This window comes from Pan paniscus, chromosome 13 (genome assembly GCF_029289425.2).
Source record: "Pan paniscus chromosome 13, NHGRI_mPanPan1-v2.0_pri, whole genome shotgun sequence".
Taxonomy (NCBI): domain Eukaryota; kingdom Metazoa; phylum Chordata; class Mammalia; order Primates; family Hominidae; genus Pan; species Pan paniscus.
The window spans coordinates 98,330,575-98,347,514 of record NC_073262.2 but is presented as its reverse complement, the minus strand read 5'-3'; the positions used below and the strand labels follow the sequence as shown (position 1 = coordinate 98,347,514).

Below are 16,940 nucleotides of genomic sequence, written 5' to 3'. Positions count from 1 at the left end.
CTTTTTCTAAGGATCCTCAATGGACTCTCCTCCCGCCACCCCCTCCCTCCAAATAAGAAGAAAGGCACTTTTCTTATTCATCTGTCTAAAGTTGGAACATTATCTGCAAGCTTGACTAGTGCCTAAGAAAAATAATGAAGTTGGAACATTAGGGGGAAAAAAATGTTGCTCAGAGAAGTGTCAGTGGAAGGGCAAAATGATGCTAGAGATAATAATAATATTGAAGCTAATGGGTCGAAAGCAATAGCTTGTTCCACCTTGAAGAGGTATGAAAGAAAAAAACCCATTAGCTTTACATACTATAATAATTTTGTTTCAGTTACTACATGAACAAACATCTAATCAATTATTGAACACTCAGCATATGCAAGGTGCTATACAGAATACTAACTGGGCTTATTTCTTTCCCTTAAGAAAGGATCTTAACAGCTACGTATCTAAAAATACATGATCTATTATTCTTCTATACCTCTCATGGTTACAAGGTTCATAGTCTATGACAAGGAAAAGTTAACAATAAAGAAATTACCGCAAGGTTTATTTCCACCTTCCAACAAATTGCTACAAACTAAACACTGCAGCATTATTTTGGAAAGTTAAGATAATGTACCTAAGGAGATTATCTACCAATGGTTTCTAAGTTGTAATTGTCCAGTTTTCACCTAATGCTATTCTCCTTACGTCTTTTCTCCTCTGATCCTAGATACTTTAATTCTCCTGCTGAGACCTGGATTTAATATCAGCTTTTATCTCTTCTCTCTCCTGGAGTTTGGTTAATTTTCTCCAGTCTTTCTCAGCTTTTTCTCTGTGGAAAGAGCTCCCTAACTTCCCTAACAAATTTCCTCTCCTTGTTGTCAATAAATCACACACCAACTGTGCTACAGAGGCAATTTCATTTAGCAGGTTATGTAAAACAAACTGAGACTACAGAAGTGTCTGTTAGATTACAAAATGCATTGCTTCCTTTTATAATTTAATAATGCATTTAAAAATGAGCATTATTTTTAATACTCAATGAACAACGGTGTCATGGGTACAAAATACACCAACTTTGTTGCCTTCTCTAATATTACTGGATAGCAAGATGGTTTAAGTTCCTTCCTAAGTAACAACCAAACAGCATGAATTAACAAATCAAGATTCAAGGCGAACTATTTTCATTTAATACTTTTAAAAACTGTGGTATAATTACACAACTATTTCATTTTTTAAAAATGTAGACTTCTATGAATTTGGACAAACACATACACCCTATAACCATAAACACCATTAAACTCTAGAACTTTTTCATTACCCTTCCAAAATTTTTTTAGGCCACTTGCCCTTAGGCAACCAACAATCTGCTTTCTGTTCCTATAATTTTGCCTTTACCAGAACATCATCTAAATGGAAGCACACAGTATGTAGTCTTTCAAGTTTAGATTTTGTTCACTTAGAATAATGCATGTAAGACTCATTCGTGTTACTGTGTATATCAGAAAATTATTTTATTGCTCAGTAATATTCCATAGATGAACCATAGTTTATTTATCTATATTCACCAGCAAAGAACATTTAAGTTGTTCACCGTTTTTGGCAATTATGAAGAAAGCCACTGCACACATTCATAAACAGGCTTTTATGTCAACATAAGTTTTCATTTCTCTTGGGCAGACACCTATTAAGTGGGGTCACTGGGCCACACAGTTAAGCATATTTCTAATTTTATAAGAAATTGCATCCCCACCAGCAATGTATAGGAGCTCTAGCTGTTCCACATCCTTGACAGCCCACAATTTGAAATCCAGCATCTGAAATCTCATCTGTATACTTTCTTCAGTGAAACATTTGTTCAAGTCTTTTTGTCTATTTTATTTTGTTGGGCTGTTTTACTATGATTGAAGTCTTTTGTCAGGTATGTATTGTCCAAATATTTTGTCCCAGTTTGTGGCTTGCCTTTTTGTTAACTGTCTTTTGTGAAGAGTTTTTAATTTGTAAGAAGTGTATTTTATGACTGTTTTCCTTAATGGAGTATGCTTAGTGCTGTATCTAAGAATACTTTGCCTAACCCAAAGACACAGAGATATTCCATATTTTCTTCTATTTTTAAGAGTCTACATTTAGATTACCTACTTTGAGTTCATTGTTTTTTCTATAGTGTGATATGGGTCAAAGGTATTTTTCTTTCTTCCTTTTTTTTTAATTGCATGTAGATGTCCAATTGTTACAGCGCCATTTGTTGAAAATACTATCCCATCCTTTCAACATAGAATTTTCTTTGTACTTTTGTTGAAGATTAATTGCCATATATGTGAGGACTCTTTGCTTTGTTCCATTGCTTTATGTGTCTACTCTTTCACCAATTCCAACTGTTTTGATTACGGTGGCTTTATAGTAAATCTTAAATCAACTTTGCTGCCCTTTTGCAAAATTCTACTGGCTATTCAAGTTCCTTCCCCTTTCCATATAAAATTTTTAAAAAGCTGTTCATCTCTGCAAAAAAGCCTGCTGGATTTTTTACTGAGAATGCACTGTGTCTACAGGAAAAAATTAACATCTTAACAATAGTCTTCTGGTCCCTGAACCTGGTATAGCTCTTCATTTAAGTCTCCTTTGGTTTCTTTTATTGATGATTTGTAGGTCTATGCATATTGTTAGATTTAAGCTAAATATTACATGTTTTTGATGCTATTATAAGTAGATTCTTTTAAAAATTTTATTTTCAACTGTTGATTACTAGTATATAGCAATACAAATGATTTTTGTATAATTATCTTTGTATCAAGTGAATTATTTCATTTTAAAATCTATCTTGGTTGTAGTCTTATCTTAGGTTATAAATTCTCAAAGGTATCTGCATATTTTTCTCTTTTTCCTCATTTCCCTTCTCAGTGAGAACCTGTATAAACATTTTAAAACTAAGTCAAAGGAATCCTCACAGCAGGGATTTATAGTAAACATGCAAATCTATTCATCTTTTGATAAATCAATATTCTTTCCTTCCTGCTGACAAGGGATATCATTAGTACAATGAATGAGGTGTGCCTGCCAAAGCTGTTAAACTAATGAGATCCAATGCTATAGATGTTAACATCTGTTAACAGCCACTATTGAGATTTTTTAAAACATGTATATATTTTAAGGTTCTTTATTCTTGTCTTAAATAATGGTTGTATACACATTAAAATTCTACATAAATGTATACAATGAATGTTCAATTTCCTGTGGACAATTTAACACATTATGAAAATCTTATTTTAAATTTCTATGTAATCCTTAATTTGACAGAAAGGAAAAATGTACAACACTATAACCTCTCTTGAGTCTTAATAATATGGCTACATATTTTTTTCTTTTTCAAAGCATGGGGTACCTGTGCAGGATTGTTACAGAGGTATATTATGTGATGCTGAGGTGTGGGGGTATGACTGGTCACCCTGGTATACTACACAATAGTACCCAGTACCCAATAGGTAAGTTTTCTAACCCTTGCCCCATGGCTGTATTTTTTTTTAATCAAAATGTTATTTCCTTGAAGTTGAAACACATTACTCAACATCAAGAAGAATGTTTGGGAAATTGTGCTAGACCAAGATGTCAAAATGGAAGGTGACCCACTCATATCCCAACATCCACAAGAATAATTCTGCATCCATCCACAGTCAAAAGCCTCTCTGTGGGAGTCTCAGAATTCCGGCAGGAGTTTGTGAAACCCTGGTGGAGTCCGAGACTCTGGGGCTGTTCTGAGAGTGCAGACGACACCCAGGTGGTTGATCTGTCCTGAGTTCAAACCTGGAAGCGGCTGTCTTCCTCCTGCCCTCTGGATGGTCCCCAACATTACATTGCCTATAGATGGCCTCCTCCTACTACAGGCTTTTATGTAAATTATTCTTCAAATGCTTATACAGTTCCTTATTGAAGGAAGGTGGAAAACAGTGAAGAGATAAGACAAAGTAGTATTGTAACTTAAATTCAGCTACATAAGTTTGGCAAACACAGAAAAGAGAGTAGTGACTTAGTAATTCAGGCAATTTAACCCATTACCACACCAGAGAGCAAACACAAAATGAGATGTGAGTTTTGCTATTTCCTCAAATGCTTTCAATTTCTTCATGTCTCGTACAGTCAAATTCCCTGAACTATATGTTATTCTATGGTTCTAAGGATATGTTTTTACGTATCACATTCCTAAACACAACTACAAAAAACACCTGCAGAAACTGCAGAGAGAAAAAGGGGTAAGTGGTAAGAAGGTAACCATCATTAATCTCTAAAACAACTTGTTTTCAATTCTGTGTCTCAGTGAATATACCACTGGAAAAACAGCAATCTGTTCAGAAAGGGAACACTAGAACTTGGAATTACCAACTGAGGGTCAGTCTCCATGTATTGCAATGTAATTGGAAAACATGTTTTTCCTCCAAGGGTCTGAGGTCAGTATGGAAATCTCAGAATTGTTTTAAGAATTCATAATGAAAAATGTAACAGGGCAAAATAGGTTTTAGATCAAATAAATTATCCTGAAATGTGACATACTATACTATTTTGTCAACATCTTAACCTAGAAAGTGGGAAGTGGACTTCTCCCTGGCTCTATCTGCCCATGCTTCTAACTCAACCTATAGAGGAATGATTTTCCCTGTGCTTGGGAGTTCTGAGGAAGAAGCTTGTATGCCTTTCTCCACATCCTGTTCCTCTCCGAGTAAGAATAGATGATCTGATCAGAGTAGGGACGCTGACCTGGTCCTATTGTACAAAAGTGCCCTTTGCTGTGCCTTAAGGCAAAAACTAGGCTCCACAATCATATTTTTACTTCCTTTATTTATGGTCCCTAGACCACTTCTTAACTTGTTGATAGATACAAGGACCAGAGCCCTTTCTCTCACCTCCAGAAGAGGAAGCTAGGTCATTTCTTTACACTGTTTCTTCCCTAGTAGCCTATCTAGCTACAGTATGGTACAGTTTACGTCAATTTAACATTAGGAAAAATGCACATTTTCTAAAAGCCCACTCCTTTCCCTCTAGCAAAATTCAGTATACTCTGGCTTGACATATCTTCTCATAGCAGTAGCAACATCTCAGCCTCTGATTTGTGGGATGAAACAGGTAGACATCTGAGGTCTGAATGACTCAGTAGGGGTTCCTGGTCCAAGCAGAGTTCTCCACTCCAGTTTTTTACCAGAACTCTGCATTGGGTATCAAGGGCTTACCTAGCTATTAATGTATGTAATGCATTTGTTCTACATGTGGTTATCAGCCCTTGTGTGTCACTCCTTCAATGAGAAATTGCAGACAGAAAAAGGGTGGTAAGAAGGTAACCATCCTTAATCTCCAACTTGTTTTCAATTCTGTGTCTGAGTGAATCCTTCAAGGTCATGGCAATTCAGTAAAACCACACTTAAACTTGAAGTAGCCTGACACTCCATTTACCAGGTAGTGGGTAGATGAACAGGAAGGAAAGTTGGAGGTTTTTCTAGTATATTATGGAGGTGTATGCGTGATTATCCAAGTCTATTACTAAAAATAGTTTTTAAGTGAAAGATTAAATATGAGGCAACATGTTACTCATATATAAAAACTGATAGCCTTGATTTGTGGAGTTAGGCTAACAGCAGTATGTGATAGACCAACAGCAGTATGTGATAGTTAGAGAAGAGTGTAAGACGTCGTATCTGTGCATTAAAAAACTACAGTTTAAGAAATATGGCATCTAACAAGAAAATGGGTGAAGGACCTCGAGAAAGCAAACAATAAAACTTAGAGGAAAGAGTAATCCAAGGCATGAGGTAAAAGACAGTAATAAAGTTGAAGATTCTTAACATGATAAACTAGGAATAGAAGTATTTGGGCCAGCCATGTAGGAGAATGGTATAAACAAGGAAACAGATTCAGGCACCCACACTACACATTTGGTGAATTGCGTTTAGTTGAAATGAAAAACATGTAACAGGATGTACTGCAGGTAACACTAAAAAGGTAGGTAGAGAGAAGAAGTGAAGGTCATTGAAAGTGTGACTCATAGCTGGGCGTGGTGGCTCACACCTGTAATCCCAGCACTTTAGGAGGTTGAGGGAGGTGGATCACTTGAGCCCAGGAGTTCAAGACCAGCTTGGGCAACATGACAACACCCTATCTATCAAAAATACAAAAATTAGCTGGGCATGGTGGTGCACGCCTGTAGTCCCAGCTACTCAGGAGGCTGAGGTAGAAGGATCATTTGAACCCAGGAGGTCAAGGCTGCACTAAGCCGTGATCAAGCCACTGCACTCCAGCCTGGGCAACAGAGGGAGACCCTGTTACAGGGGGAAAAAAATATATAAAATCCAGCTCTATTTTATATGTCAGGAAAGCTACTGGAAGACTTTAATTACATAAGAACATCACATTTAAGCAGATATATCTGGCAATGATATACTACAACAGAATAAAACCAGAGATATAAAGACTATGAAAACCGTCTAAGCAAAAACACCACAAAGGCGGTGATGACTTGGTCTGGATAAAGGATAATGGGCATGAACAAGAGATAAGATTATGTGTCTGAAGTTGGCAAGGTAAATGAAACCATACAGAATCAAGCCCCAAGGAATTAGCACCAAGTATGCACTAATATATTTTTACTGCTTTATGTAAGAAGTTTTTGATTTTTCAAGAAATTTATATGATAAGTTCTATTCAAAATGAGCAAATACTACAAATCAAGACAATTACGCACAGTCAAATGACAGACATTTCATAGCCAGGTGAGTTTTCAGAAAAATTAAATTAGAAAACACATGAAGAAATCCCTTGCATATTCGAAAGGTGACATTAGTATTTTTTCTTTCAAATTAATGCCATCTCCATTTCCCTCAGATATTTTCCGTGTGAATGAGTATTTACATCTTAAGCTACTGTTTTTTAATTTATAAAAGAAGAAAACCAAAGTAGTATTGCATGTGGAGAGAAACTAAATTGGTAAACCAATAAATACCAACTAAAATAAAAAAGAAATGGTTTACATCCATTACCTTGGTAAAAAAGAAAAAGTTAAGGCCAGGTGCAGTGGCTCACACCTGTAATCTCGGCACTTTGGGAGGCCGAGGCAGGCAGATCACTTGAGGTCAGGAGTTCAAAACCAGCCTGGCCAACATGGTGAAACCCTGTCTCTACTAAAAATACAAATATTATGGCCGGGCGCAGTGGCTCATGCCTGTAATCCCAGGACTTTGGGAGGCCGAGGCAGGCAGATCACCTGAGGTCAGGAGTTCGAGACCAGCCTGACCAACATGGAGAAACCCCGTCTCTACTAAAACTACAAAATTAGCCAGGCGTGGTGGCACAAGCCTGTAATCCCAGCTACTCGGGAGGCTGAGGCAGGAGAATCACTTGAACCCGGGAGGCGGAGGTTGAGGTGAGCCGAGATCACACCACTGTACTCCATCCTGGGCAACAAGAGCAAAACTCTGTCTCAAAACACAAAAACAAAAACAAAAAAACAAAAATTAGCCAGGCGTAGTGGCCCATGCCTGTAGTCCCAGCTACTTGGGAGGCTGAGGCATGAGAATCGCTTGAACCCAGGGGAGAGAGGCTGAAGTGAGTCGAGATCATGCCACTGCACTCCAGCCTGGGCAGCAGAGGAAGACTCTGTCTCAAAGAAAAAAAAAAAGTTAATGCCAAGTGCTGGGAGGGTTGTGGCAACAAGAACTTTCAGATATTGCTGTTTGGAAATCATACTGCTTTAGCATGCATACCCTAGACCTGTCAATTCTGTTTCTGAGTGTATATCTCAGAAGAGTTGACAGGTATCAAGTCTAGAAATGTTCAATGCACTACTATCTCTGATGGGAGGAAATTAAAGTCCACGTGCTGTGTCCAATAACAGGTGCTAAATATGTAAAATGTGGCGAAAGCACATTTCTGAGTACTGGGCAGAAACAACAGATTAAATTAACTCATCGTAATCGGGATGGAGAGTTTTAAAACATAGTAATAAGTAACATAAGGTAAGAAACATAAGGGATGTATCAGGATAGCGAATCAAAGTGAGGAGGAAGTAACCCATATCTCTTTTAGAAAAAAAAGTGCAGCTCATTTCTAGTGCTCATTTTTAAGGGCAAATGGGAAATGCATTCGAAAAAAAAAAAGAATGAAGTCCAACATAATAAATATGATTACTATAGTTGAAAGTGTATCAATAAACAAGAGAACATTTTTTAAATGAAAAAAGAAAAATATAGGTTTTTAAAGGTTATTTTTTGAGTATTCAGTTCCATTCGACCAAAATCACATAAGAAACACATACTAGATTTTTGGGTATTAAGATTATAATATTAAAATATATAAAATGAAAACAGAAATCATCCAACCTTCTTACTTCATAAAATAAGAGCTTTGGAAATAAAAGATTACTCTAAAACCTCAGTGCTGGTCAGTAACCGAGTTAAGAACGTAACCCTATCTTTAATAACCATCCAGGTAACATTTTTGAACATCAGTATTAACTTTCTATTATTTATGAAGAAAGACTGCCTTAGGTACATCTAGAACAACTTTCAATTATGTAATTACAAACTTTACCCTGATTCTTTTAAAAATATAGTCTACATGGTATATGAAATAAAAGTAGATTAACAGCAAAATGTGGCATTTAAGAAATATTTCTTTTTAAAAGTTATACTTAGTGAACCAGTCATAATCTATAATCTTCATTATAACAGCATAACTATGTTATTGAATGCAAAGGAAACCACACAGAAACGAACATTTCATCAATCTTAAGGAGCTTTTTTTTTTTCATATTTTAACATCATGAAATATCTTACAATTAGTGACACTATAGTTGCCATCAGCCATTTTTTATGCTTGAACATCTCTGAAATTTGAATGCAATTACAATTAAGGAAGTCTTAGATTTGATGAAATCTGGTAAAAATTTTAAGGTTATATTACCTAATTCATGTGGCAGTTCATGACAGAAGACGGCTATAGAAGTACTGATTCCTCCTGTCAATCCAGCACTGAAAGCTGCACCTGAGGAAGATAAGAAAAAAAACAAGTGAGGTTTGCTGATCTTAACTCTTCACATTTTCATTAATGACAGATGCAGTTTCTTTTGCCTATCTAAATTAATTTCTTAACATAGGAGTGACTCACTTATCTTACACACTATAGTTTTTGAACATATAGTGGGGTATAATAGGTATGTGACAACTAGAGAAATAGCTATTCAATAAAAGCAATATTCCATATTGAATTTAATTCTCTATTTTTGTAGCCTTCCAACTCACTAATATCTCGGGAATAGTAACAATTTTCAGAACTTCAAAGTAGTGGTTTGATGGTCAACTTTAAGTCTTATAAGTCTAAGATTGTACTTGCTCTCTCACATTGATCTTTATAGGGATTTAAATGGCTAACATCCTTATCAAAACTTTCCTAGACCTGGAAAATAAATGGCACAAAGTATTACTTGTCTGGTAGTATTGAGGACTGAGGTCAGATTTATAAATGCATCTAGGTCTACTAGCAGAATTATTTATTCTTTAGTATTAACAGCTACTATAGGCTGAGCATGGTGGCTCATGCCTGTAATCCTAGCACTTTGGGAGGCTGAGGCAGAAGGGTTGCTTGAGGCCTGGAGTTCAAGACCAGCCTGGGAAGCATATCTAGACTGTCTCTATTTAAAAAAAAAAAAAAAAAAAACAGCTACTGTAAATTCAAAAACATGGTCTCCGCTTTCTGAAAGAAACCAAAGCCTACTTCTGGGTGCTAAAAGAGTCTGGATCTCAAAGAAAATTATGTATTGATCACATTTAATGTTCTCTTTAACTGGTAATATCAGTTTACTTTAGCAAGATACTAATATATTTGAATTTAGTACAATGGATTTTTAATGTTGTAAATTTTTTTGCCTTTTCAAAGATATGGCAAATTTATTAAACCTAAGATTGAAATTAAACTGTTCTCTTTTAGGGATATGTAAATACATTTCAAAATATAATGTTAAGCAGTTTTTTCAATATGGTAACTCTACTTTGAGAAATCAAGTTATTAAAGAAATATACTACAGACATTTGTTTACGTGTTCTAAAAAACCCCACTAAATTATACCCTTACACCTCCAAATGTAACAACTGAACACAAAACTGTAGCCTTTGGGAAAAATCAACTGACCAGAGTGATACATAACCGTGTATTTGTTAAGCTCCAGCCAAATTTAATCATACATATTATAGTCCATAAGATTAGCACAGACAGTGGTTTCCAGTCCACTTACCAATTGCGAGCCCATCACTGAAGTTGTGGATGCCATCCCCCATGATCACCATCCAGGCTATATTAGCTATTCCTGTTTCTTTCAGATCGGATCCAGAATGACAGGGGCCATGGGAATGATGAGAATGCTTGTGGTGCCACTGGTGATTATGCTTCCTCAGCACAGTTTTGTTCTCGCCATGGTGGTTATGTGCAGCAGCATGGAGATCATGCTCATGAATGGTATGTAATCCATCACTGTGAGAATGGTCTATGATTTTCTCCTCTTCTATACAAAGGTAATTTTTAGGAGGGGATTCTTGTTGGCCTTCTAAATCTGTCAGTTCAGTTTCATTAAGTCGATCTTCAGAAACAACCGAGTCATCAGTTCCTGTATTTATAGCAAAGGATATGCTTTATCAACAATTAAATGCATGGATATTTGCTAATTTAAACCTAGATAGAATAGCAGTGCAATGAACATTTCTTAAGTGAATGTCTTTTAGAATTCTTAAATAAATATATTTCCTAAAATTATTTAGAAGCCATTCTAATAGAAAAATGATTTCTGGAGTTCAATTAAAAAACAAGCAAAACAAAACAAAACAAACATACACACACAAAGAAGAAATTGGGTTTGGGGGGAGATTTAAAAGATGCTCCGGATGAGGTCAATGGGAGGGAACTGAAATCAAAAGGAGGCAAAGTGAGGAGAAAAACTGGAAAGCATGAAGATAAAAGTTCGGTAAGAGTTCATCTTTGGATAGAAAGCCTTTTTTAAAAAAAATTACTCCCTCTAGACCCCCTCCTCCCTTATTGCAGCAGCCTACTAAGAACTTTATTAACTGTAGCTGGCAAATTAGAAGCTACAATAATGATAAAGAGCAGAATTGTACTTAAAGTGCAGATCCTCGTTCTCTGACAATTTGTGATGTCTGAAAAGCCAGAACCCAAAAAGCTATGTTGAAATGTACAGGCATTATTTCAGACAGTAAATGGCTTGTGATACTCTGACACTTGTTTTCAAATGTATTTACTAACTGTAGTGTTGACTGCCTGACCAAATTCCAGTGAAACGTAATACACCAAAATATTGCTTCTCAGTCCTATTTACTAGTAACATGCACGCTATGACTGGCTGGTATAACCACCCCAGTTAAACTGTTTTCATAATTAGTACTGCCAGCAATAGTGGCAAACACTGCAACTTTTCTGCATAAAAAGCATTTATTGCATGCCTACCAGCCACACAAATACATAAGTTTTTCTGACTTCACGTTTATTAAGTGAAATTTATTTCCCTTGCTGTGGAAAGTTTATTGAGAACTTCTATTTCATAAATGGATATCCCTACTATGACTATGAAAACATGTCAAGTGTCACATTAGTGTCACAGAAAGCATACACCTATGCTATATTGCTTATTTATATTTATTTGTAAAAATTCAAGCCTAGTTTAAAAGATGTCAGTATTACTAGTCTTGAATTTCTTTTTTTTTTTTTTTTGAGATGGAGTCTCGCTCTGTCACCCAGGCTGGAGGGCAATGGCGCGACCTTGGCTCACTGCAACCCCCACCTCCCAGGTTCAAGCGATTCTCTTGCCTCAGCCATCTGAGTAACTGGGACTACAGGTGCGTGCCACCACACCCGGCTAATTTTTGTATTCTTAGTAGAGACGGGGTTTCACCATATTGGTCAGGCTGGTCTTGAACTCCTGACCTCTTGATCCGCCCACCTTGGCCTCCCAAAGGGCTGGGATGACAGGCATGAGCCACCGCACCCAGCCACTAGTCTTGAGTTTCTAAGAGAGTTCTTTATGATTATACCAGGTAAGTATATAAAAGAGATTATGTGCTTTTTTCATCACTTATTTTCTTTAAAATCAGCTATTATAGGAAATATTTTTATTTTATACATGCTGTTTTTTAATTAAAATATAATCACTTAAGCTTACTAATTTGATTATAAGGTTTGTAGCATTGCCGGGCGCAGTGGCTCACGCCTGTAATCCCAGCACTTTGGGAGGCTGAGGCGGACAAATCACGAGGTCAGGAGATCGAGACCATCCTGGCTAACACAGTGAAACCCCATCTCTACTAAAAACACAAAAAATTAGCTGGGCGTGATGGCGGGCGCCTGTAGTACCAGCTACTCGGGAGGCTGAGGCAAAAGAATGGCATGAACCCGGGAGGTAGAGCTTACAGTGAGCCAAGATCGCGCCACTGCACTCCAGCCTGGGTGACAAAGTGAAACTCCGTCTCAAAAAAAAAAAAAGGTTTGTAGCATTACAGAATAACTAAATTTGGATTTATAAACCAGCAGTGATTAATAATGTAAAGTATTAAATATTGAACTTGAACCAGCTTTTTAGGAAAATTATGTTGTTTTTTCCCCTTTTATGGTTTTAACTAATTTGAATCCTTCAAGAGGGATTTTTCCATACTATTTTTTGAGACAGAAGATAATTTGAGGGGGAGGGGTGGAGAATGCATCTGTGATACTCTATAAATTCAAAGTTCTTTACCACAGGTAATAAATGATTATAAACAAGATGCATCTTATATAGTATTAATATTCTGAGCCTTGGATCATATATTTAATATAGGACCTATTTTGAATATTTAATCATATGGCTCCTAGCTTACAAGGGCTAGATCTAAGATTATTCCCATGAGAAATGCTGAATTTATGAAGAATAGATTTTGAAAATGGTTAATTTCTCAAAAACATCAATGTCCAAACATCTACCTTTTTTCATAGGAGGAGACACTAGCAAGCTAGACAAACTATCATAAAAGTATTTGTCGGCCGGGCGCGGTGGCTCACTCCTGTAATCCCAGCACTTTGGGAAGCCAAGGTGGGCAGATCACGAGGTCAGGAGATGGAGACCATCCTGGCTGACACGGTGAAACCCCGTCCCTACTAAAAATACAAAGAAAAAAATTAGCCAGGCGTGGTGGTGGGCGCCTGTAGTCCCAGCTACTGGGGAGGCTGAGGCAGGAGAATGGCATGAACCCAGGAGGCGGAGCTTGCAGTAAGCCGAGATGGCGCTACTGCACTCCAGCCTGGGCAACAGAGTGAGACTCTGTCTCAAAAAAAAAAGTCTTTGTCATGCATAACCTGTGGTCTGTAGCTGATTAATAATACAGTACTTTTTCTTGTGTAATTCTTATCTTTATAGCACAAGTATTATCTCAGTGGATCATCTAGAATAACATCTGAAAGATAGGTTCATCTATGTGTTTGCTCTTTAAACTGTTGTTTCTCCTATCCCAAGTTGGCTTTGCATCTATCAGTAAATAAATTATTCAGCTGCCTTACTAGGAGTGCTATGAGGGTAACACCTTTTCTGCTTTTCATCTTGTATTTAGTTTACTGTATTATTTAATTTCAGATTGAATGAATGTAAATAGAAATTAAACGTAAATTTGAATGAAAAAAAAAAAAGAAAAAAGTTTGTCTTGAGTCAGAATTGCTGTCTACCGGCAAGAGGCTTGAGTTGAAGCCAGTCAGAATCTGGTGTATTGTTTAACTTGTGATCTGAAAGCTTTCTTCCAATAGTTGATTCTTCTGTGTTCTGTTTCATAAACCATTTCTGTTTTCCCTAAAAAAAGAAAAAAAATAGTATCTGATATTAGTATAAAATGTGAGGACACAATTAGCAACAATATTGACTTATTAACACCTATAGGTAAAAATGGTGTTAACTTTATATATAAATTATTTTAAAGGGGCGTGAAAAAAATTCTTGGGAGTAAAGCAATCCAGAGATGAAAAATCCAACTAAATTTGTATTTTTTAAAATATTCAACTAAGAGGTTCCATTCATCTACTTTGAAGTTAAGAACAGAGCACACAGTACTGAATTATTAGATGCAACAAATGAAACGTGTATAACGTGTACAATCTCTTATCCAAAAGTGTAAGGTAACAGAAAGTTCCAAAAAACTAAAGCTTGTTTGAATTTCGTTCACATTTAATGCAATCTATATTTCCCTGAATGTGACGTAAAGAAGAGTCAAATTTGAGTGAGAATCTTAAGTTTGTAGTTTCCATCTGACACTTAGGCAAGTTTGTTAAATTTATTGAATATAAGAATACTCATCTGTAAAAATAAAAATAACATTTTTATGAGGATTAAATGAGGTGATGTATGAAAGGACCTATCACAGTAAGTGACTCTTAGTAGTCTTATAGTAAAGACAAGCATCCTTTCTTACCACCTTGGAATTAGATGGAGAACATAATTTAATCTGTCCCTAATTAGTTACAAATACTAATTATTGTACTTCATTGTTTAGGTTTAAATTTTTCTTATTGTATGTCTTCACAGTCTGGCTTTTACTGCTTTCTTCTTTTATCAATGTAACTACCACTAACAACTCTTCCAACTTAAATTTCTGCTTCTAATGTATGCTAATTTAAGAAAGCAAATTAATTATTCTAGAACAGTGTTGAAAAAAAAGTTTTCTCTGGGAGACGCTTACTGACTGGCATGGCATTTTTTTGTTGCTGGTTTTGTTTATAGGCTGTTAACTATGTTTCAGATGTTTACGTCTTCTAACTGCTGCATAAGTAAGCTTGCATGGCTAGTAGAGCATAAGGTAATCTCAAAGATGGCCACTATCAATTTCCTTCCTCCCTGTATGAGCATTCTGCTCCACCCATGAGGACATGGAATCTACCCCCCTGCCCTGGAATTCTGGCTAGCCTTTTGACTTGTTTTGATCAATAGAATGCAGGAGAAGTGATGCTGTGCCACTTCCAAAAATAGCTTTATAGAGATCTGGAAGCTTTTGCTTTTGCTCAGGAAAGCCAGCCACTATCCTATGAAGAAGATTGGTCTCTCCTAGAAAGAGAAGCCATGTGGAGAAGCACTAAGATGCAGACAAGGAGTGAAGTATTCTTGGACTTTCCAGCCCTACACATCCTAATCCAGTGGCCTGCTGAATTTTAATGTAATAGTGTTAATGACTCTAGCAAATGGCAAGTAGAGAGGAACTTCCCATTTGAATCCTGGCACAGAGAATAAGAGAAGTAATGGTTAATGTAAGCCACTAAGCCAATAGAAACTGGGAAAAGTTAAGACATTCACAGGAAAATAATGATACGGACAAGTCCTAAAGAGAAGAAAAAAACCAGCAACCATGAGTTAAGGGGAAAAAGGGGAAGGAGGAGCCAACAACAGTACAAAAGTCAATGAGAAGGATATAGAAATTAAAGAAAATGAAAACACCAGCTGAGATTTGGTTTAATTGCTTTGGTTCTGATACTCCACTTTCTTAGAAGCTTGCAAATCATTACCCTCAAGGTCCCCAACTTGCTGAAACAAGTCAACACCTAGTGTATTATTTAACTTGTGGTTTGAAAGCTGAAACAGTTGATTATTCTGTGCAGACTGTCAAATGTCTAGTCTACTCAAGTATCACTAATTCCCTTTCTTCAAAAGAATGCCATAACCTTTTCATCTTAGGTTACTTATTGTCCTATTTACCATAAAGCAGATGCCCTGACTTATCTGGCCAGATTCCCTTCTCTGATATAGTTGAGAATTCCTTACTATTTAATATTTAGAGTACACTCCCTGCATCCAAGGTGTTCTTCCAATGTTTTACTTCCCACAATTTCAAATTTACAAAAAAGCTGTCATGGTTTGGTGACTCCATTCTTGTATCAGTTTTCTTTGCAAAAATAAATGTATAAGCACCAGTAAGCTTAGGTTCAAAATGAGATTAAAAAGATCAAATTATAAAAAACAAAAATCTTGTTTATCTGAAATCTGAAATGTTCCAAAATCTGAAACTTGAGGACTGACGTGATGGTCAAAGGGAAAGCTCACTGGAGCATTTCAGATCTTAGATTGTCACATTAGAGATGCTCAATTGGCAATTCTAAAACTTCTTTACAAACTTTGCAATATCTAATTTACTGTAGTGATGAACTTTTAAATACTTCTATGTCTTACATCTAATCAACTAAGAAGTCTTCTTGATTCTCCCATCTAAATAATTCCCTTAATCATCTTTTCCTCCCCTATTTCTTCTGCCATGACCCTCATTCAAGCCCCACCACCTCTTTTGAATTATTCTGCAGTAATCTACTTAGCCAACTCTTGTTTCCCTGCAGCCCCTTCTGTGTTGGCAGCCCTCCCACCATATTTTATTCTCTACTCGTCCATCAGAATTAATTACTTCACCTTCCACAAGCCCCTTCAAAATCTAAATACTGTTAGCTCTCTTTTACTTTTCTCTAAGTTGAACTTTCCCAGTTCCTTTTATCATTCTTCTTTTCTAGGCTCACTATCTTAATCACCTCTCCTTTGGAGGCAAACAAATATGATGATGTCCTGACTAAATGTAACGAAAATATACAATTTGAAATAAGATATGAAAATACAGATGAGAAGTAAGATTTCTTTCTCATGATTTAGATAACTACTGGAAATCATGAGGAATGAGTCATAGTCACACAAATAAGTTTTATGTAAACCAGAATCACTCCCATGAATCCCAGTTCAGAGATCTGTTCCAAATCATGAAAGGAATATATACAAAACACACACATATGCAAACAAAACAGAAACAAAAATAGTATAAAATTGTATCTTAAAAGTAGACTGCACATCTTTAAGATCTTGACCATCCCAAAAAAGGTATCTGGAATTAACTAACAAAATGAATTTTCTAACTCTTTTTTTTGTGGAAAGCTTTACTTAAACAGAATAT

The 16,940-nt window shown here is 36.2% G+C and overlaps 1 protein-coding gene across 8 annotated transcripts in view; it reads right to left on the bottom strand.

Moving 5' to 3' along the window:
• Window positions 1–16,940, bottom strand: part of SLC39A10 (solute carrier family 39 member 10) — a 158,422-nt gene that overhangs the window by 10,461 nt on the left and 131,021 nt on the right. For all 8 annotated transcript variants that reach the window (XM_034954709.3, XM_008950632.4, XM_055108911.1 and 5 more), the window contains 3 exons: window positions 13,699–13,819; window positions 10,238–10,606; window positions 8,911–8,991 (listed from right to left, as the gene is read on the bottom strand). In XM_034954709.3, the coding sequence (XP_034810600.1) occupies window positions 8,911–8,991; window positions 10,238–10,606; window positions 13,699–13,819 (571 nt within the window). The remainder of the gene's footprint in view (window positions 1–8,910; window positions 8,992–10,237; window positions 10,607–13,698; window positions 13,820–16,940) is intronic.